Source organism: Meleagris gallopavo, chromosome 13 (assembly GCF_000146605.3).
Source record: "Meleagris gallopavo isolate NT-WF06-2002-E0010 breed Aviagen turkey brand Nicholas breeding stock chromosome 13, Turkey_5.1, whole genome shotgun sequence".
Taxonomy (NCBI): Eukaryota; Metazoa; Chordata; class Aves; order Galliformes; family Phasianidae; genus Meleagris; species Meleagris gallopavo.
The window spans coordinates 10,539,765-10,562,740 of record NC_015023.2 but is presented as its reverse complement, the minus strand read 5'-3'; the positions used below and the strand labels follow the sequence as shown (position 1 = coordinate 10,562,740).

The window sequence follows — 22,976 nt, the reverse complement described above, 5'->3', positions numbered from 1 at the left end:
CGGGCTGTGCTGAAATGAGATAACCGGAGGATTCGAGTTGACCGGATTCGGGCTGAAGTTCCCGCCCGAGGCTTTAGGGCTGTGGAACAAAGGACAGGTGGGTGCTGGCTGTAGGGCTGGGGGCTTCAGGCTGCTCGCCTTCCCACAGCACACGCCGACCCCGGTCTCCTTCTGGGAGCGACTTCAGGCTGTAGCAGCGATGGGGATAGAAGAGGCGCTGGCAGGTCAGAAGTACAGAAGTTACGGTGTCAGCGACGAAACACATCACCTCATTTAGGATTTAGGTTAGTCGTGAGGAGGAAATGCTTCCCTCAGAGGGCGGTGAGGCGCCGGTGCTGCTGCCCAGAGCTGTGGGTGCCCCATCGTGGAGGTGCACCGGGACGTGGATGGGCTCTGGGCAGCCCTCTCCACAGCAGGAGATTAAAACTAGATAATCTTTAAGGTCCTTTCCAACCTAAGCCATTCTGCAGAAATACAGTGATATTGTGGCCTGCTTTGGGGCTGCTCAGCTCTTTTCCACCCTAGTTTCTGTTTGTTTCACGTGCCTCCCTAAAAGACTGCAAATTGTTCAGCGGGTAGCTTGAAATATATTTGCTTTACCATTCATTTTTCCTTCCGTTCTGAAAATTCCAGCAGCTTTCAGCAGTTCTCTCTGGTGGGGTTTCTGTTGTCCCTGCTGTTGATAGTAGGATCATGTCATTAGTAGTGGTGTGTGATATGTTCTGTGTAAGGATTGCAGCCTACACCAACAGCTCATAACTAAGAGGCGATTTCTTCTGGTTGCTTTTAAACTCCCTGTTGGGGTGTCACAGGTGGCTTTGATATCTGTATTTGTGCACGAGTGCACCTTTGCATACCCTGTTCTCTGGAAGTAGGGACTGCAAGGAGACCTCATTGCAGCCTTTCAGCTTTCAAAAAGGGGATTATAAAAAGGGGAATCAACTTTTTACTTGGGTAGGTAGTGATAGGATAAGGGGAAATGGTTTGAAGCTCAAGGAGGGAAGATTTAGGCTGGATGTCAGGGGGAAGTTCTGTACTATGAGAGTGGTGAGGTGCTGGAACAGCTGCCTGGAGAGGCTGTGGATCCCCGTCCATCCCTGGAGGTGTTCAAGGCCAGGTTGGATGGGGCCCTGGGCAGCCTGGGCTGCTATGAAATGGGGAGGTTGGTGGCCCTGCATGTGGCAGGGGGTTGGAGCTTCATGATCTTTGAGGTCCCTTCCGACCCAAGCCATTCTATGGTTCTATGATACTGTGTGCTTGCAGGAAGCAAACGAGGAGAGAAAATGCATGGTTGTGGAAGTGTGAGGTAGGTAGGTGCCATGGGAAAAGTTCTATGAGTGTGGGTGTTGTGGTTTTTTTCCTTCTTTTTCCAGGCATATGTTGCAAATCTGGAGCTTAACAAAGATCTGAGACCATTGGTGCAGAGATGAGGTTTAACGAGTCGTGCTTACATGCCTGCAAAGCTTGTTGATCATAAAGCATGCTGCAGAAAATCTTCCATGTTTGAATGGTGTCAGTCAGTAATGAGGGGATGCTGTGACTAAACATATACAGCAGGGTAATATAATGCAGCTTTTATCTCAGTCCTCTTGCATTTAGCACCTCAGTAAGTCCACAGAACTGTTTTTAGGGGCACTTTGTGCTGCCTCCTTCAGGGCTGTTATTTATACAGCCACTTGGACAAACATGCAACTGGAATTGCTCTTGGATGGGCCAAACTGAATTGTGAACAAAGGGATCAGATGGCAGTAATTGGTAGATGATCTTGTGGGGATAAAACTGAATATTACTTTGGGCCTTTCAGCCCACGAATAAACCTGATTAAATTTTGAGTAATTGTAATGTAATATTTTTCTTCTGTAGCTTGAAAAATAGCTTTTGGTTTTCTCTTAGCCTGAAACAGCTGTCGCAATAGTCACAGGGATGGACAGATGGAAACATCTGACAGTTTGCTGTTTCTTGGACACGAAACGTCGTGTTGCTCTGCCTAGAAGGTGAGGAAAGATGTGGAGCAGCTGTGTTGTTTTGCCCTGTGCCACCTGCCTTTCTGAAGGTGGCCATTCTGGAGTTTCTCCTGGGAAACACAGCAAGGATTCAGCCTTGTGCATTTCTCTTCTGTTTTTGGGTTTCATTGAGGGAGCCATGAAATAAACAGCCACGTGTGTAGCAGCGTCGCTTAACAGCAAAACGTTGTTGTCTTACCCAGCTATGTATAAAATAATAATATATGCCCATCTATTTGATAATCATCTAGGGTGACTCGTGGGTTGTCAGACTGCAGACAGGATGAGCATCAAACTGAGCACAGGGAAAGCTTTTGCAGAACTGCCTCCCCCATCCATTTATTTACTAGTGTCCCTCTACTTGCTAACGTCTGTAACCACCAAAATACACTTCGGGTTGGCATAATTCCTGCATTAATTTGTTTTAATGAAGTTGGAGGAGAGAGAAAAAAACAAAACTGAGAAAAGTCAATTATTTTCTGTATATTTCAGGAGGAAACTGTCTGCTCCTTGTCACGCCTTTCTCACTTTCCATTTTCCAGCTGTGCACATACCCAGACTTAATTATTTCCAGGTCTGAAAGCATGTTTAGAATAATTTCTAGCATTCTTACCCTCACATTGAGGTGCATTCTATCTCTGTCCCGAGCTTGCTTTCTCTGGAGGAGCATGAGCAGGGCTCAGCCCTGGCCTTCCACCACCTGCAGGATGGCTTTCCACAGAGATGGGAGGGCTGGGGGAGGTGAGAGGCCTCCAAAACTCGGAAGGGATTCTGCTTAGACCTGGGAGGGGGGCTTTTTCTCTGTGTGTACAGTGGGGCATTGAAACAACTTGAGTGTGGGGGTTGTGTTATCTCTGTTGTCAGAGGCTCTTGGGATCAAAGTGGGCAAAGGCAAAGCGGGCAGCCTGGTCAGGTCTGATCTGATGCTCTGACTGACCCTGTGTGGAGATGGAGCTCCCGAAGTTCCTTCCCACCTGAATTATTCAGGGGTGCCACCATCGTTTGCTTTGCTTCTTCTCTTGGTAGCGTATGCCTTTGCTAAAGGCAGCTGAGCTGCTATCGAGTGATTCTTGGTGTAGGCATTGGGTGATCTGTTGAAAAGTAACTAATCCTCTGACTGTGGTTCCATTGTGTTCTTAGAAAGCACATGCAGGAGGAGCTCCTGCCTTGGTGTTTTAGTAGCAATGGGGAAGAGGATGAAAGAGAAATAGTTGAAAAGTTGTTTACTGCTTTATGTTTTTCTTTGTGCCATTCTAAAGACTGCTCACTGTTTCTCATTCAGAGTGAGCAAAATGCACGTGTGCTAGAAGTGTGTGCAACAGGAGCTGACACAGCTGGCAGTTCTTCATTGTCTCTCTCTGTTAATCAGTAGCAAAGGGTGCAGCAACTGTGTTTGTGTGGATCCTCAGGTAGCCCTGAGCCCATAGCACTGGTTTGAGGGGAGCATTGCTGCTCTTGTTACATGGCTCTTCTGTCTTCCAGAGAGCACCCCGCCAGCTCAGTGTGTTTTTAAGCTTCACTGATCTTAAGAGAGCTTAACTTTGGTGCAGTGGTGTGCAGAGCCAGCTTTAATATTCAGGGGGTGTGGTTTGTTTGTGCTCAGATTTCTCAAGGAAGTAGTGTAGTCATACTCAGAAACTGCAGAATAGATGTTTTGTTTTTTTTTTCCTTCTGTCATTGTGGTGGGTTATTCTTTTAGGCTTCTCTTTTTTCTTTTCTTCATTTCTGCAGGTCAGAAAGTCTGTACTGAGCTTATTTGCTTGTGTTTGTTGTGTGATTCCTTGCAGCTTCTTGGATGGAGCATCCCTTGCAAAGGGAGGCCAATAGGTAATGCACATAGCTAAAGAATGCTACGTTACTCACTACTGCTCATACTAAGTACTAGTTTGTGTTGACATCAAGAAGAGTAGGGTTCTTTTAGAAGTGCTGGCATGCCCTTCTTGAACTCAGACTTAAATTTGTCTGATAGCAGTCAGCTTGCGTGTGTCCAGGTCAGTAAGCACAGCTGCTGGCTGGAACAATGCTTTGTGGCCTTTCTCTGTCCTGCAGAGATGTGCTGACAGCCCACCTCCTCCCAAGGTTGCCATCGCTCATAGGCTTCAGGGAAAGCAAATTGTTTTCATCTGTCAGTGAATGGCAAAATAAAGAAAGTGGCTTTTCCTTCACTTACATATCTGAGTAGCATTACAAGGTGCTGACAGAATCACCTCCAGGTTGTTCTCACAATTCCTCATTTGTTGAAGGAAGCAATAGGAAGAGTTTTCAACCAGACCCTGTGTTCATCCCAACCTCTCATACCCTGGGTCAGAGCAACACAGAAGGAGGGATGAATGTAGGTATGAATACCCAAGCTGTTAAAAGATCCTCCGTTTCTGTGTTTTTTGGACAGAAAGTCTTTTGCCCGAGGCCACTGTAACCTTAATGTCACTGCAGGTTGTTCAGGGGCCCATGTGAAGTCCCATCTCTTCCTGCCTCCTCTGTCCCATTCCTTACCTTCTTTCCTTCCCCCTTGCTGCTGTTGCCATCTGGTCAAGGTTTATTCAGGCTGTCATCTCTGTGGCAGACCTGTATGGCTGGTGGCACAGGACATCACAGGATGAGGAGGGAGGCTTTGGGTTATTAGGCTGCCTTGGTTGGTTTGGCAAGATTGAGCAGCAACAGAAGCATGGGGCAGTGATGCTGCAGTGGGTGGGGCCGTGCAGGAGTTTTGTTTGTGGTGGCTTTGTTTGCATTGAGGAAAGGCTACCAAGGTGAACTGGGAAGTCTTGCACGGTGTAGATATGAATTCCATCTGTGCTGCAGGACCTTTGCTTTGGGGTCAGGGATGTGGCAGTGTTGAGCTGCAGGAGGATGAGGGTGGTGGGGATTCAGCCACTGCTGTGTTGGTTAAGAGGTGTAGGAAGTGGGGGAGGCACACGGGGGATAGGAGTTTACATTAGGGGATGTCAGCATGTGGTGGGGAAGGAAAACCTGGGTGGATGTCGCCAAGAGATCCCCTGCAGAGCAGCGGCAGAGCGCTGTGCTGTCACAGTGTACCTGGCAGAGGGAGAGTTGCTGGCAGCTATAACCTCTGTGGACTGCATTGGGTTTCTGCTTGAACACTGACTGCTGGCTGATGTCTGAGCTGGGGATGAGCTCTATAGTATGAGCAGATTCCAAGCAATGTAACAAGTACTGTGAGTCCAAGTGTTAGACTCCACTGAGGCACACTGATAGCTCAGCCTTGCTGCTGAGCTTCTGGAAAGAACCTGTGCTCTAAACGTCACAGCAGGAAACATGAGACACCATGGAGGAAAGGGTGACGCATCAGAAAAGGAAGACAAGTCTTTTGGGGAAGAGTGTATTAAACAGAACCATGTATGAGTGGCACAGGGAAAAAAAGGAGTCAAAATTAACCAGGAGTCATTAATTCCAGCAGGTTTTTTTTTTTTTTTTGAGTTCAGCTCTCACTTCTCTAACAAAATCAACAGGATTGGATTTATACAGATTTATTTAGCAGTATTTTACCTAACAGAATACAAATACATTTTTAAGGAGGAGGTAGCAAACTTGCACGCTAATTTTAAAAACCATGATACTACTTTCTAAATTTAAAATTCCAGTCCCTTAATTTCTGACAATCTTACAGTCTTTCTTGGTTTCATGCTTGAACAGAAGGTGTCTGGTGTTTGTGTGAGGCTGAGTGCCTCGAGGAGCTCAGAGTGGCTGGGGCTCAAGGAGCTGCAGAGCTGGTGCACAGCTGCGCCACACAGCTTTGTGTGATGGTGCTGTGAGCTCTTAAGGGGGAATACACGTGGATTAACAGATTTCACTTGGCCAACTTTTACATGCAGAAGAATAAGCTGGTGGCTGCCATTTACTAGTTAGATACTGTTTAATGAGATTCATACTTGAACGTTTAGGGAGGATGTCTGATGCTTATCTATGTTCATGGACTGGAGCTGAAGCTGTGATGGGCCACTGAAACTGAACAGAAGTGATTTTTTCATTTGGGCTGTTTGCTGCACAGCAACCACCAGCCTGCCATCCCAGACTATCACCTGTAGGTACCCTCAGGTCTGGAATGCAAACAGGCTTTAAGAAAACAAATACTGGTACTTCTGGTTTTCCAAACAAGGCATGGGTGTCCTCACCAGCAGAAAGTACAGGGAGAAGTGCACTGAGGACATCGGAAAGCTTCTGCAGAAGCTGAGAGGGAGGCTGGCACACTTGTGTGTGATCCAGGCTCTCTTTTCTCCAGTAAGGACATGTTTTGGAAGACCTGTGAGCTGTGCTGCCCTTCCAGGGTTCATCTTCTGCTTGTAGGAAGCATTGAATCCTTGTGCCTGGCCTTGGTACAAAGGTGAGGAAGTGGGAGCAGAAGTACAGAGGTGTTCTGAGAGACGTGCTCCGTGTCACTTAGTTGGGCTGCAGCGTGCACAGAGAAGACTACGATGGGAGGATAAATCGTCTGGAAGACTTCCTGAAGCTGGAGTGGATAGCTGCTTTCCCCAGGACTTTTGAGATGGGACAGAGAGCTTTGAGGTAGACCTCATCTTCAGCAGCACACTGGGAGGCTTATGGCAAATGTCTCAAATGCTAGGAGGGCAACACAAGGCCCATCTGCCTCTGATGCTGGTAGCTAAGGAGGTCTCTGCTGGTTTGGGTTGTGTTACTCATCCTTTGGGCATGAACGTGTCTCTTCCACCTGTGAAATAACAACAGAACTGCACAGCCAGGGCTCAGCAAGTCAAAACCAATCACATGAAGTTTGCTTAGTTGAGCCAGTGTAGAAGGAGTGGTGTTAGGGGGCACAGGGTGGTAAGAAGGCTTTTTTAATTGTGAGAGACAAAAATTGTAGCCTGTGCTACGTTAAGAATTCAACAAGGAAGGACAAGATAGTGACACAAAGGCAGTATGCTCGAGCCCATAGCAGTCTTGCCATTCATTCTAGATCCGGATGTTTCTTCTCAAAGGTGTGTGGGTGTGTGCAAGGTCTATCCTGACAAACATAGTGAAAGAGGAGAATCCCATGCTGTGTTTTTGGTTGATTATTGCTTCTTGGGAAAACTGAAGGCCTTGCACAGTGAGCTTATGCAGATTACTTCCCATGGGATTGTTTGGTGCATTCCTAAAACTCTGCATGCTTGTGCAAATTCAGGATTGAGGCAGCCCCCCAACAGTGTTGTGTGGGAGACCTTTGCTACATGTGGGGAGATTCACTGGCAAATCCTGCTTGTGCTGCTCAGGCACAGTCTGGAATTGTTGTATAGCTGTGGAGCTGCTGATAACTCTTCTGAAGTGTGGGACAGAGGGTCTTTGAAAGAAAGGAAGTGACTTTAGGAAGGTTTTCTTTCAATACAAAATCCTTCAGTACAAGCTGAGGTTGTCTACTTCGCGGTAAGGGGATCCTGAGTTCAGTGCTGACCTCACTGGCTGCGTGGTTGCTGATGAATTAAGAATATTTCAGAAATGGAATAGGTGAGTTTTGTGTACTGTTCCAGGAAAAAAAAAAAAAGAACATTTCAATGCTTACAGAGAAGGGTATCCATCCCTGGGAGGGCTGAACTTCAAATTAGCTTTCTGACTGCCATGATTGAAAGAAAGAATCAGTCTGAGAATCATGCACAATATGGAGAGATGGCCTTTTCTTCGTGGAGCCTGTAGGAGCAGCACACCCTGTGTAGGTCAGATGTGGAGAGCTGGAAACACAGACTGCTTTAGTTGAAAGGAATGTTCTTTTAGTTAGGAGAAATCTTAATTTTACCACACATCCTGAAATGACTCCAGGTTCAATTATAAATGCTGAGTGAACCTCAGCCTTAGTGATGGGATACTAGAGAAAAGCAGGTCCTAAAGCTAGGCTGTGCTAAGCAGCTAGCTAATGGAAGTGAATGAACTCTGATTGTGTACCATTAATAGGATGCTCTTCATAGAGGGACACGTGTGGGGTAGAATGCCCTGTTCAGGGGCTGAATGGGTAAATAAGTGCTTTAAGCCTTGCAGACAATCACTCGTAACACTTGTGTTGTTAACAGTAAATGAGATCGAGTCAGAATAGCAGCAGCTAGCCAACTTTTTCAGATGGTGACATTTTTGAAATCTATGAATGTGAGGCAGTAACATTTACTCACTTTGGTTCTTGTTCTCTGCTTCGTGAGTTGACTTTCCACTGAAACAGCACTAGAAATCTCTGACTGCTCTCATACAGAATAAAACCATTTGGTGTCCAGGACTTATTTCACAGAAGTCTGGGATGCTGAGGTGTTGTTTGTCCTTTTCCTAAAGAAGAATTTTGGCCAGCTGAGGGAGTCTGTGTCCACTGGTGCTTCAGCCATGTGTTTCTCTTGTTTATGTATTTTGCTCTTTCTGATAATTCCTTGTTTTGTTTTACAGTCACCAGCTGTAGGTGAGGATTCAGAATGGGAGACAAGCCTATCTGGGAGCAGATTGGGTCCAGCTTCGTACAACATTACTACCAGCTTTTTGATGCAGACAGGACTCAGTTAGGAGCAATATATGTAAGTAGTAAAGATACCCTGTCACATCACACGTGGGATAGTGGGTTTTAACCTGACTTGGAATATCAGTCAGTGCAACTGCACTTGCTGAACTTAACAGTTTTTGCCTCTAGAAGATTCAGAGTGCTCTGTGTGATTACTGGTGGTGAGGAATGCTGCTGGGTGGCTGGGCTGTTTCAGCAAGGCACTCAAGTCTGACGAGTCTTCCAGCAGCATGTCCTGTTTTTCTGACCCTTGCTGAATGAGTCATATGAAGATTCACCAAGTTCTGGAGGATTTAAGTTGTAGGAGCACTGTCTGATGCCCCTCCCTACCTCAGCAGTGTCTACCAATACTGATAACATTTGCTCTTTGGATTCTTACGTGTTTGCTAGCTGTTGCCTTGTTTTGACAAAGGAGCTGTGAACAGAGAGCCCATAAAGCAGGGAAAAACAAGTAGCCAATGTTTAATCACAGCTCTAAATTTTTACCTTTCATCAGCATTCAGTGGAGGTACCTATGCAGCAGCAGACTGTGTTGTGCAGCTCACTGATGTAGTGTTTGGTGGAGTTCCGTGGATATGAAGCTCTTTGCCTGTTGCTGTTGCACCTGATGTAGTGTGCTCTGCATGCTCTCTCCCTCTTGTACATGGGAAGAGCTTTTAGACTGAAGCATCTCAATCGTTTTGTGCCACACAGGGGTGGTGATCTGTTAGAAAGCCTTTAGAGGCACATTCCACTTTTCTGGGCGTGAATAGGAAATGCAGGTCAGTGCCTTAGTTGAATAAAGTGTGACAGTACAAGATATTTTATCAGGTTTCATTTATTCTCTGTGTGCTTGACTTATGTCCATACTTTTAGACCTTCTCATGAAAGCTAACTTAAATCCAGAGCCAGGAACTTTTTTGCTGGTAGAATCACGATAGTGAAACTTAATCTACTTGATTTTCACCTGACAGTTCTAAACTATTTCAATTGCTCTTTGTGGTTTCTTTCCATCTCCCTTTGAGGTAGTTTACAAATAGCTGAATTCTAAGGATACATGCCAAGTAAGCAAAACCTCTTAATAAGATCTGTGAAGCATTACCTAAGCAGGCTGATGATTTTTGTTTTCCCTTTTCCCTCAGATTGATGCATCATGCCTTACGTGGGAAGGACAGCAGTTCCAGGGCAAAGCAGCTATCGTTGAAAAACTCTCTGTAAGCCTTTAGTCCTTCCTGAATGTTTTGGGAAAACAATGCTGTAGACTGCAAATTAGCTGTCTGTTAAAAATGTGATTTAAGTTGTACAGTGAGGAACCTGGTTACCCTCAGTACAGCATACCTTGACTTTCTGGTATGGGTAGTTACAGTTATGTTTCAGTGCTGTGAAGTCAGTGTTTCTTCTTGCATCAAGTCAGAGGAAAGTATTTTGTAACGTATGCAGACTGAAACTCTCCATCCATGTTTTTAGTTAAACTTGGAGAAGTTTTATCTTTTTGAGATATGCCTCTTCTGTATAAATGAGCGTGCTTGTAAGCTGCTGTGGGACCTGAAACTTTTGCTCTTGCAAGATATGTGGAACATGTGCTTTATAGCTCTGATGTTCTGCTCAGGGCACGGTACCTCAAACAACGTGACAGTTTCAGGCTTTCTGTCTTACACTTTAAGAAGAAAATCTTTTGTTTGTCTACGTGTGTTGTTACACAGCTCTTCCTCCTGTGTTTTGGGATCAGTGCTTTCATCCAAGGTATCTTTAACTGCAGTGTAAAAGTTGAGATTTACTCTTAGATTTGAGTTTTAGGTGCCTGTTTTGCTTTTGAGAAGGCCACACACCTCAGAAATAGTACAGCTTGCAACTCACTTCTAGATGAGGCATGAGGAGATAATCATGTTCTGGAGTTGCTTGTTTACTCAGTGTTCAGCAGCCAATTAGACACCCAACCAGCTAAAATTTGCCTGGCCCTAGCATCTCAGGCTGCTGCCTTGGATCTGGTCCAGTGCAGATCAGCCTCTTTCCCATCAGTGTTGTATCATCTTTTCACCTTACCTTTTTGTGGTGGAAGTTGGACTTTGTGCATTCACGTGCTTGCTGCACAGTCTTGCTTGGTAAACAGAGGCATATTTCTTTTCCCCAAGGAAGTATTTTGATTACATCCATCTGCTTAAAGGAAGGAAGAAATGCAGTAAGATTATTCTGTGCCCTCCCCTGCCGTGGCTTGTTATGGGACTGTGGCATCTTACTCTGACTCTTGCTCTGTAGCTGTCAGCACTGAGCTATGTGGGTTTTGTTTGCTCTTTTAACCTAATTTGTACACCTGCTCTCTTTGTGCTTCTGGACTGTCTGAGCATTGCTGGGTACGTCGCTGAAAGTTTGGCACTGGAGTTCTTTTGCACTTCTGTGATCCTGTGTTCTTTAGGCCCTGAGCACAAAGAGGCAGGTTCCTCTTAACAGCAAGATCTCTGCTGTATTATAGCAACACTACAGCACCTTTCAGCCTGCTCTGTCAGGTGGTGCTGATAGAATTGGGCAAAGTCACAAAGACACTGCTTTGCAAGCACTTGTGCGCTTGCACCCTTGTTAAAGAGTGGGAGCTGATACACATGCCTTCTGTCTTAACTGGTGCTGGATGAAAGAATCATCTTAGAGTGCCTATTTGCTTTGAGCATTTGGGGTAATGCCATAGTTCCAGGAGCTTCATGGAGCAGGGAAGAAGCTGGAGTGGGTAGCTCTAATGATGGAACATTTGCAGACCAGCTTTAGTGTTTGGTGAGGTCTCTTCATGTCTCTTGAAGAATCCTGCTGCAGTTTGGTTTTCCTACATTAACCAAGCCTATCCAAAAGCTCTACCAGTAAGGCCTTGGATTTAGCTTATTGCATGTAGTAGGCTTCTCAGGCTGGGCATCTCGTAAAGTAGGAGTAGTGCTTGCATTTGTGGTAGGAAATAGTCTCTGCACTGTGAGGTCTATCAGAGGAAGTCAAGGATGGATCCTGTGTGGCAGGTAGCTTGCTTCTCATACTTCCTGCTTAGTCTGCAACCAGGGCTGAGTTTAAGCTACCCAAAAAACTTTATTCTTGCAGAATTTCTCATGACATAAAAGGAGAATTCTGCAGTTCTAATAATGAAAGGTCCAGAATCTTTCTCAGAGGACTCTAAAAGCTTTGCGTATGGCTTTTCACTCATCAGCCACTTTATCTGTACTCTGCATGTAAAGAAATGCTGCTCTCTGGTACAGGTGGGTATCCGTGTGCAACCATCTTTTGAGGTAGTCTTCCTTAATCTTAAATATTGGTGATCCTGGCTGACCTTACTCAGTCCAGTCACTGTATTCAAGGAGGAATAGCTTGTTTGGCTGCCAACCATTAGGGCCCTTTTTCTCTGACAGGGTCAGTCAGCCGTCTTTAAACAGGCACTATTGTGCCCAACAGGACTGTTGCAGTACCTGCTTAACACATAGCTGTTGTGCTGAGGTCAGGCTGAGTTTTGTAACGCTCTCATTTGTTGAAGGATGGGTGTGATGATGTCCCAGCCTATGCTTGTGCAGGCTGGGCATGCACATCACACATTCAAGTTCAGGATGGTGACCTTGGAAAACGTTCTGCAAACCAGCAGACTCATTTTTCCAATTCATGGTAGTTTGGCATTATTAACCCAGCCAAGAGGAAATACTGGAGGCTTTATTCAAGGCTTTTCTTGAATAGTGTATCTCTGCAATTGGAGGGCTGCTCTGTACGCTTACTTTGTTCCCTTCAATCCTGATCCTTCCACAGTTGTGTTCTTTCTTAGCCAAGAGTTTAGTTTCCTGGTATGCTTCCTGAAACCTTATACTTGTAGAGTCAAGTTGGTAGTTGATGTTATTGCTAGTAGCGCTCCTGTCTTCTCTTCTTATGTCTGCCTTCTAGGAAGTCTTTCAAGCTCTTTCCGCTCAAGGGTAATGCAGAACTTGTCAAAGGGCACCTTTGGGTCTGTCTTAAGCCTCTTAAAAATCAGAAGGATTGAGTGAAGTCAGTACATCCTACTTGTTCAAGTGACTGCATCTGCTTTCCTGTGTTGAGTTTAGATATCAGCCACATTCTTGCCTAGAGCTTCATCAGAACTCTTAGAAACTCAAACTGTTTGCAAGTTTGCTACTTGGAGTCATCAGTGGTTAGCGTGTGAATGTGGTCTAAACTGAAAAAAAGGGATCACTCCTCTCTGTCTGGTGTATGTATCTTGCACTTCTAACTCCAGCTTTTTTTCTTCTCAGTATATGTGCTTTTGCTGTCCTGCCTCGCTCATGGCAAAGATGTTGCCAGTTGCTGTTCTGATTCTCTTCAGTTGCTAACATCAAGTAAAAAAAAAATCAAACAGAAAAGGTAGAGATGAGAAATTTAGGTCTTGAATGCAAGTTCTTGGTCAATCTCTGTTCCTATTAATAGCCACTTTAAGGAAGAAGCATATTTGGATTTGTATGGTAAGCCCTGTGTGTTAGATCATATGCTCTTTTATTATTATGCAGAGCAGAGTTTCTGCTTTCCTCATGTGAACTTCCAGCTTTCAGATGAGTAAAGCTCTTGAGGCCATGCAATTAGACAAGGAAAAAATACTAATTAATGACTATAGTGACATACCTACTTTTAAAGCACCATGACACGAAGTAACTGTTATGATCCACCCAGCTGAGTAGTGTTGAGTTGCAAAAGCTCTCTATCCAGTACTGCTAAAATCTAATACTTCATACTGTTGGATTTGTGTTTTGTGAGTTCAGTAATGCAATGACTGTTTGTTTTTCACTTTTCATTACAGAGCCTTCCTTTCCAAAAAATACAACACAGCATCACAGCACAAGACCACCAACCTACACCTGACAGCTGTATACTCAGTATGGTAGTGGGACAGCTTAAGGTAAACTCTTTCCATTAAGCAGTAACAAATGCTTATATCTTGGGTTTTTGCAGGATACTAAATCATCCAAGTTCTGAAAACAAAATACCAATACCAATGGGGAAGGAATTCTGGTAAGGTTGCACTGGGATCTCATTCTTCTGCTGTTCAAATTTATCAAGAAAGTACTTCAGATAGCTTGCACTAGGTAAAATCACCTGTAATTTGGCAGTCATTGGCTCACATGCAGCAAGATGCTGTGGTTCTACTACATTATGTACACAGGTATCATAGGGGCTCAAGAAGCATCAATATTTTCCTTATTCTGCTGTAAGATTTTAGTGTCAGTTGCACTCAGAAGCATCACTACGCTGTTCCTGGACAACAAAAGCAGCTCTAATAGAATATTTATTATATTTACATTGAGCTGTGGTAGTATACATCTTTTGTTATTTGACAACTATTCAGTAAGACTACACTTTTTTGCTCTCTTAAAGTACAAATCCATAATCCTGGTGTTAACCTTGGTAGGCAGAAGCAGTGGGAATATTCCCTCCGAGTTCACACACTTCTTGCTTGAAGAATTTCTTGTGAAGAAAAGCCAGAATAGTTTCCAGGCTATACTATGGTTACACTGCTGTTTAAGTTGCAGTACTGAACTGCATGAGCTTGCTCAATCTCATCTTCTTTTGAAGAAATGTCTGCAGCCCTGGTATGTAATGATGCAAGTTAATGATACTACTTAATGAAAGGAGTTGTCTTAGAATCTGCAAAAATACCATGTATTTAAGAACTTGCACTCAGTGGGCAATGTTTTATTTTAAAAGTGGGAAATCACCATAGTTATAATTATCAGAACAAGATTTGTTGGAGTTTGGTCCAGCCAAGCTGTCAAGACAGGACTCCAAAGCCATGCAACCATGCAGCCTTTAGAGTTGCTTTGGGCCCTGTTTCTCTTACAATAGCTATTTAGGCTTCCTTGTCCTATTAACTTTAAATGGCACTTCTGTTAACCTTCAGACTTCAACAGAGTGTACTGTTAAGCAAACCTAGGACTGAAAGCTTAAATCTGTTTGCCTAGCAAACATTTTTTTTGAACATCCACTTATAAGCCTAACACAGATGGCTTTGGCTCTCCTTAAAGGTGCTCTTGCATCCTAGCTGCGAATTGGATTCCAGCTTTCTTGGTGCTCCCTTTTGCTTGCCTATACTTGATTGAGGAAAGAACCACATGTGCTCCCAGAAAGCACTGCATTGCAGGGCAGGTGTGAGGTCAGATATGCTGATCTCATCTGATGTCTGATGCCTGGGTGTGCACGAAACTCAGTGATGTAACCGAGACTCCTTTTAAGTCAATGTCTTGGGCCACTCACAGCTGCCTCTGGTTCTGCACAGTCATGTTTTTAAGCTTACTGCGTAATCACCAAGTGGATCAGAGCTGATATGAAAATGTGTGGTTTAATGCTCAGAGATGCTGTTCCTCTTTGAGAAAGTGTTCAGAAAGACCACTGTGATACTCACTACAGATGGGCAAATACTCAGCAAGTCTCTAACGTGATGTATATAGCAACCACTCTTGTCAGTACACGAAGCTGTTTGTCATACTTAGCAAATGCTTTTTCTTGTGCATGCATGCTAGCAGTCACTTTAGTACACCTTAGTGCTGTTGTAGATAAGATGACTGAACAGCAGGGCTCGGTAAGTAACTTAGTAGAGCTGGTGAGGAACTCAACCCATCTCTAGTTTGTATTGAACAGGAAATGCTGTAGCACAAAAACACAGAGCTGCACGCTTACCTTTATTGAAGAGTTACCTTAATGGTGTGGCTGTTCTGCACAAGAGCAAAGACATTAAGGACCATTAGTACCTAGATTTGAAGGAAAAAAAACATCTCTTCAGTTTTCCTGTTCACAACTCAACCAAATTCTTGAAAGCTCAGTACAACTGATGCGTATGGTTTTGAATTCTCTTTGCAAAACCTGCGTTGTTTTATGTAGTGAAGGATCTTGCAGGAAAGTAACTAGGCTGAAGGACCTGCAGCATGCTTTTTCTGAGTGGTCACTCTTGGTGTGATGCTTCAGTGGGTTTTCAGAGGCCCCGGCAGATTGAATGGCTAATCTGAAAAGTTCAGTGAAGACTCACTGCAAGGGAGCTGGACGCACCTTGGCATTTCTTCTTAAGCCACTGTATTTTCATCTTGTTTGGTTTTAGGGAGAAAAGCTTCAAAATGCATGAAAAGTAAAACCTTATTCTTCCTTCATGCATTGTGGAGTGAGCTGTTACCAAATTGTTATAAAGCCTTGGCTCTCTTAGCTGTGCAAGAATGGTTCTGAAGAATTAATCGGGCCAAAGTCTACTGTTGTCAAACTCTACTTCCTTTACCACAGCACTATGCCTTGGAAAAACATGCATTATTATGCTTTAAATCTTTTGGCCTTTCACTTTGGAGTGGGATTTAACTGTCGTCAGTTGTAACCACAACTGCCCTGTGTCTTGAGTCTGCCTCTGTGCTGATCCGGTCTGCAGCCTTGTGTGCTCGTATCAGTATGACCTGTAAACATAGAATATCTTTTGGAGCAATCTGAACTTAAGGGGATTGGACACAACAGCTTCTAGAAGAAGGCATTAGAGTGTAACAGAGCGCATCTGAGTGGGGTGAATGATGCCTCTAGTGAGGGGCAGGCTCCCTGGCAGAAAAAACACAGAGCTTTTATCAAAAAGCATATTGTCAAGTGAATGTGCAAGATTCTCTGTAATTGATGTTGAGATGGGCAGTAATGCTTTCAAACCTGTGGATGGATAATAAATGTGCCTCCACCTACTTCAGTTCTGCTCTCACAGCTTTTTACTGCTGTTCATTATGCGTGCTTGCTTGCTTTAACTATTAAGATTGAGCATCAGTTTAAGCCTTCAGGAGTAAGTTTCTTTTGTTGTGATGCTCCAGCATGTTACCCAGTATTTCCAGTGTGCTTCACCCAGTAATATATTTCTCCTGTCATGCTTAGGCAGATGATGACCAGGTTCTAGGCTTCCAACAAACGTTTTTGTTGAAAAATATTCAAGGTGCCTGGGTGTGCACCAATGAAGTCTTCAGGCTAGCCCTCCACAACGTGTAACTTCTGCCTTACCTCTGCTCCCTGCAGTCCTCACTGTCCTGGTTGAGTAAGGAGTGCCTTCTTCTGGCTCTTCTGTCAGCTGAGCTCGTGGTGGCTGAGAAGCATGGCTGTGGCTTGCACATTCTCAGAGCAGTGTGGAAAATCTGCAGCTCTGAGTGTGAATTTTGAAGTGTTATGGGATTAATGTGAATAACTACTATGCAGTGTCCCTTTTTCTTGAAAGGGAAAGGAAATCGGTAACCCAAATCACTGGATGGTTTTGCAGTGCATGTTGGCTACTTGAAAGCATTGCTTAAAGCCTGTTAAATGAGGCCTAACATCTGGAAAAAAACTGTTCTCTAGTTACTAGCCTCTCCTTTGAGACAAAGATAGCTGCAAGTATGCACTTCAATTAACACTTTCTGTGGGGAGCTGATGAAAAGAGACTAAAATTCTTTCTTTCCAGACAAGAGGAGAATTTTATTATTATTTTTTTTTTTGGACTAGTGAAAATATTCTTTGGCAGCTACACTTGGATTACAAGGTAGTGTAGCATCTAACACTGTGATGTGACTCAGGTTTTCCTACAGTTGCAAGCCTCGAGATCAGCAGGGATGTAGGAAGAACTGGAAGAGGTCAAAAAGCTGCCAAGATCACCAGTGTTTGAGAGTTTGAGCCTGGAGAGGAGGTGACTGAGGGCTGTGTACCTGCAGTGTAGACGTAAGGTAGTGTGGTACTTCTGCTAATGACTGGGAGTTCAGTATCTCCACTGACCTGAAGCAAACTCTTGGTGGTGCCAGGCAATGTAACAAAGGATAGTGGTTGCAAACCACAGCTTGAGAGGTTCAGACTCAATACAAGGGACGACTTGGCAGAAGGGTTGGAACCCTGAGAGATATTGCCTGGACACATTGTGAAATGTTTCATGCATGGAGGGCTCTGCTGGACAAAGCTGTGTCTGGTGCAGTGCTGCTGGTAGTCCTGCTGCAGATCTGAGGCTGGACTGGAAATCAGAGGATCCTTCCAGTCTGATTCTCTGACCTGCTCAAAGATGTCATGAAAGTGTTGAAACTATAGGGAATAAAATAGGAAAAACATACTTAAAGTGTGTGCTCGCATCTGAAATGCAAATTTTGAGTTGGACACAGCTAAATTTGGAGAGGAAAGTAAGGATAAAATGTTTCAGTGAGGTTATTTGAGCTGTGATTCAGATCTCACATAAATTGGGCTTGGATTAGTGTGTGCCTTGTGGAGCATCTCAAGAATCTTGGCTGTGGGTCTCGGCTATTTGTTAACAGCACGTATTCAGAATCTTGAGACCAGACTGACTATAAATCACTTCATTTGATGTAGATGTAGTTGAAGGTCTTCCTTGTTCTTAGAGAATATTGCTCCCCTATTCTATGAAGACATAACATTAAATGAATAAAGAAAACAACAGTATGTGACCTTATTGTGGCAATTAGCAACATGCAGAAGAGCAACTGTGTAGGGAAGAACTCTTTTTTCACATGTCCAGTCCTGAATTACATAGGGCAAGAAGAACTTCCCCTCAAGCCAAGTGCTACCAGCTGGGGTGTAGCTGTGCTTACCACATGTGGAGAAAACCTGCTCTACACCAGGCTGTTAGTGATCTGTTTTTGTAGAGGTATACTCATCTCAGTAATGAGTAAGCTCAAATTTGGTGAGAACTACGTCAGCATCTTCTGGTAGGTGCCTTGGTGACTTCAGAGGAGACCAGAGGGCAACTGTGAGTATGCAAAATGCTTACTAATAGCTGTAATTAATACTTAGTCAAGCTGGTAAGATTCTGCCTGGTGGTTTAAACGAAGCCATTAGAGGGGAGCTGAAATGAACCTGAAGTCAATTCCGGCTTAGACCAAAAAGACTACATTAATAAGGTGCTATCAAATACAAGGTTGTATTTCAAACTTTGAAGTACTCTACTTTCTTAAAGATCCCAGTGTGTGCAGTATAAAATGAATATCAAGGAGTAGCAAGACCTTACTGGGATTTAAGCATTATGTCTGGTACCTGGGAAAAGCTAGAGATGACATTTCACTCCCAGACTTCAGCACACGGGGCGCCTCCTCTGGATGGGCATGCAAGCATCTTTCTAGATAGACATAATGATGGTAATTCCCCTGAAATAATTGCTGTGACTGCTGTCATATGTGCTAATGAACAAGATGGACAGCCAGTCTAATTCAGCACAATTGCAGTGTTTGCATTGTGTTAATTACTGTGGAGCCTCTGCCCAGTGTGAAAGAAGGCTTGTATCAGCACGACACAAAGCTGCTCAGTTCATCATGCTGTTGAACTGTGACTTTATTAGCGCTTGTCTTGATGATTTTTTTTTTCAGTATTTCAGCTTGGACTCACTGATACTTCTGCTGCCTGTAGGACACCAGATTGCTCACTCACTTTGTCCTCTGTGATTTTTTTGATAGTCTTCCTCATTCTCCCACTTGATCATGTTTTGTGTGTTTTTTTTTTTTTTTCAAGCTAGAGTCAATCTCAGTTTACTTTCTTCAGTAGCAAGCTTGGTAGCTGGATCATCTCTTACCCTTCTCTTGCCTTTCCTTATTCTACCTTTTCTACTTTTCTCTTTTTTTTTAATGTAAGAAATGCATGCAGGATTTGGTATGTGGGTGCTCTGTGCATTTGTGTTTGCATAATTGTGGGCTTTGGTCTCTGTTCCTTTCCTAATAACTGCTGACACTTTTGTCGTGATAGCTGTTGAGCTCTGAGCTGCTGTTTCCAAGAAGTTACTCACAGAATCATAGCATATTCTGAGTTGGAAGAGACACTGAAGGATCAAATCTGACTCCTGGCTCAACATAGGACCACCCGAAAACCAATTTCAGTATCACTTTCCTGAGGGACAGCAGCTAATCTAGCACCCTTTTTGGTTTTCTTCCGTGGATGTACTTGAAAATACATCCTACATGGATATATTTCTTGACACTGCATATCACATACCATTTTTTTTGCTAGTTGTTGCTATGAAATCCCTGCTGTTGGTTTTAGATTTGAATTTTCTTGCTGTGCTTCAGTCACACACTCCTATCCTATCCACACTGATCCTGTGAGTGCTGTGGCAGGCTTCCTGCTCTGTGATGTGGTTGCTGTTCTTAGCAAGCTGCTCCTCAAAGTTGTCTTTATTCCTCAGTCAGTTTTTCATCTACATATGTTTTACATTTTTAAAAAGATGTTTATAGATACCAGTTCTCTTTCTTCAATCTTTTCATTTGCTTTTCTTGCTAGACAGCTAGACCACTGAGAGTAAACATTCAGCATTTTGACAGTTTCGTGTTCTTCTGGCTGCTGTTTTTTCAATACTTCCTTTTTATGCTTTTTTCCCCTTCTCATTCTGAAAGCTTAAAATCCTCCAAAAAGGCTAACTTGAATGCAGTATGGTCAGTGTAGGGGATTTTTTTGTTACTAGATCCTATGGATTGTTCAGACTAAATCCTGTAGCGATTTCCACTTTGTATTGAGGCTGTATAATGTCTCTGATGAGACTGGTAAGCATTTGATTGGAGAACTAGCCTCCCCGCAGTCCAATTCAGTTCTGTTGATATTCCTACTTCTGTAGTCCCTCATTCCTGTAAGCACAGAGCTGAATTGGCAAAGACAGAAGATAAGGCACCGCTGGAAAGATTCTCTGTGCTTTTCAACACCTCCTTGCAGCTACAGCTACCATTTCAGAGTTGGTCCTGGAAATGGCAGCAGGAAGCATTGTATTGCTGGCCAGCTGTACCTGCTCTGGGAAACATTTCAAAAGCTGAGATTGTTACAGAGAGAATTCAGGCAGCACTGTTGCTGTTGGCTTCTAGAGAAAATCTCTTCTGAGGTCCAATCCAAACTACAGCAGTTACAACTTTTGAAAACGTGTCATCTTACACTTGGTTCCTTGGGCGAGGCCCAAAGAAGGTCTGTGGTTCCACACGGTGAGGCAGGCGGTGTTGTGAGGTTTCTGGAATGAGATGTGTGTAATTATTCCAGAAAACTCTAACAAAGCATCACAGGATTTCTGTCCTTGGGCCCTAGGTTTGTGTTTGCAAGCAACTTGGAAAGAGACCCCTGGTTGTGTGAGTGTCTCGAGGTATTAGTTATCTTACAGCATGCAGTCTCACTGTTAGCATTAGCTTTTTAAGTTTTCTTACTGTGTGTTGGAATACATTTCTCAAGACAGAGCTTTTTGAACATTTTTCCTTTCTTTCCACAGGCTGATGAAGATCCTATCATGGGATTCCACCAGATATTTCTATTAAAGAACATCAACGATGCCTGGGTTTGCACCAATGACATGTTCAGGCTAGCATTGCACAACTTTGGCTGAGCTGGCGACCCCGAGGCACCTGTTCTTTTTTCTTCTTCTCTCCTCTTACTGATATTATTCACACTCACAGAACATTCCAAATATCATACACAAACCTGCAGCACTGCAGAGCGTGAGCAAGCAAGAGCTGTGACCTGCCCTTCTGCTGAGTTTACATTGTCACTAGATGAGTTCCTTGTGCATGATGTTTGGAAGTTAGTTAGCTGCATTTGACAAGAGAAATTTGTGTTGTACCAGCATGCCTCGGAAAGAATTTAAAATGCAAAAGGTTGTTGTTTATGTACTGACAAGATGCTCTATAACCCAAAGAATTGAAAGAACAGCAGCCTGTACAGCCCAGATACCGATTTGTTCAGATGTTTCAATGCTACATTACACAATAAAAACATAAGATTTTTCTTAACAGTCTAAATAGCTTTAATGAGTTGGATATGAGTTTGGTTTGGGTACCGCTTGTCTGCCTGGTAGGGAAATGTTTGTGAACCTAGAACTCAAACTGAAAGAGTGCTTGATGGTTTTCCCAGCAAAGCCTAGTAAAGCAGCATCTTCCTTCTCTTAGAAAGGAAGCAGCTCTTAGAAGCTTCCAGCTCAGCTTTTAACATTGCTTGATAAGCTAGATCTCAGCCATTTTATTTTCCAATGCAAAACCCTGAAATAATTCACAAGGCTGACAATTGTGTAGCCTGCAGTTAATCTTCGTGCTGCTTCTTGTGTTAACTCTCAAAGCTAAAGAAGCTGGCTGTGTTTTCTTCATATGGGATGATACCCACCTCCAGCTCGGAGGTTCCTGGAAAGAAGGGCTGCCATTCAGAGGGACAGGCTTGAAAAGTGAGCCTGGGTGAACCTAATGAGGTTCAACGCGGCAAAGTACGAGGTTTTGCACTTGGGCCGGAGGAATCCCAGGCATCTATGCAGACTGGAAGACTGGAAGGAGCGGTCATTGAGAGCAGCCCTGTGGAGAAGGACCTGGGGAACCTGGTGAATGAAAAGCTGACCACGAGCCAGCAGTGTGCTCTTGCAGCTCAGAAAACAAATGGGATCCTGGGCTCCATCAGCAGAGGGGTGGTCAGCAGGGACAGGGAGGTGATCGTCCCTCTCTACTCTGCTCTTGTGAGGCCCCATCTGCAGTGCTGTGTCCAGGTCTGGAGCCCCAGTACAAGAAAGACAGGGAGCTGTTGCAGAGGGTCCAGAGAAGGGCCACAAAGATGATCAAGGGGCTGCAGCACCTCCCTACGAAGACAGGCTGAGGGAGCTGGGCTTGTTCAGCCTGGAGAAAAGAAGGCTGCGGGGTGACCTCAGTGCAGCCTTCAGTACCTAAAGGGAGCCTACAGACAGGAGGGGAATCAACTCTTGGAAAGGGCAGATAACAGCAGGATGAGGGGAAATGGTTTGAAGTTGAGGGAGGGAAGCTTGAGGTTGGATGTCAGGGGAAGTTCTGTACTGTGAGAGTGGTGAGGTGCTGGAACAGCTGCCCAGAGAGGCTGTGGATGCCCCGTCCATCCCTGGAGGTGTTCAAGGCCAGGTTGGATGGGGCCCTGGGCAGCCTGGTGTAGCATTAAATGTGGAGGTTGGTGGCCCTGCGTGTGGCAGGGGGTTGGAGCTTCGTGACCCTTGAGGTCCCTTCCAACCCGGGCCATTCTGTGACTCAGGTCCATCCCATAGCGCCCTTCAGTTTGTATGCGGCTGGCTGACAGTATTGCGTGTGGTTGGCTGTCGTCTCTGTCCCCCTGGAGGTGGCGGCATTTCCCTACTGGAGGAACTGAATAAATTGATCCTTCCTGCATCCGAGATGGCACGTGAGCAGAATCACAGCTCCTTTACGTGCAAACCTCAAGAAACCATCCGACCAACATTTCCGAGGGCTTCATTAAGGGCTGGAAAACACCTCTCAGATCCCCACCCCCACCGTGCCCACTGCCCACGTCCCTCAGTGCCGCATCCCCACGGCGCTGGGACACCTCCATGGCTGGGGACTCTCCACCTCCATGGCCAGTTGTGCCACTGCCTCATCGCTTGTGGGAGAAGCAATCGCTCCTAACGCCCACCCTGAGCTCGGCGTGAGGCTGGAGCGGAGGACACCGCATAGATCCGCCCGTGGAGCGGTTCTACCCCCACAGAAGCCGCCCTGCCGGGGCGGTGCCGATATTCGCCCCGCCCTCACCGCGCCCGGAACTCGTTGACCTGGCGGCTGTTTCCCTTCGGAGCGTCTCCG

General features: G+C 44.7%; 1 protein-coding gene across 1 annotated transcript; it reads left to right on the top strand.

Annotated features, from left to right (window-relative positions):
* NUTF2 (nuclear transport factor 2) lies at positions 1–21,169 on the top strand. The gene is made up of 5 exons (XM_010717860.3): positions 1–97; positions 8,379–8,503; positions 9,609–9,680; positions 13,247–13,345; positions 20,651–21,169. The coding sequence occupies exons 2-5, from the start codon at positions 8,405–8,407 to the stop codon at positions 20,762–20,764; spliced, it is 384 nt and encodes a 127-aa protein (XP_010716162.1). The 5' UTR covers positions 1–97; positions 8,379–8,404; the 3' UTR covers positions 20,765–21,169.
* The last annotated feature ends 1,807 nt before the right edge of the window (positions 21,170–22,976 follow it).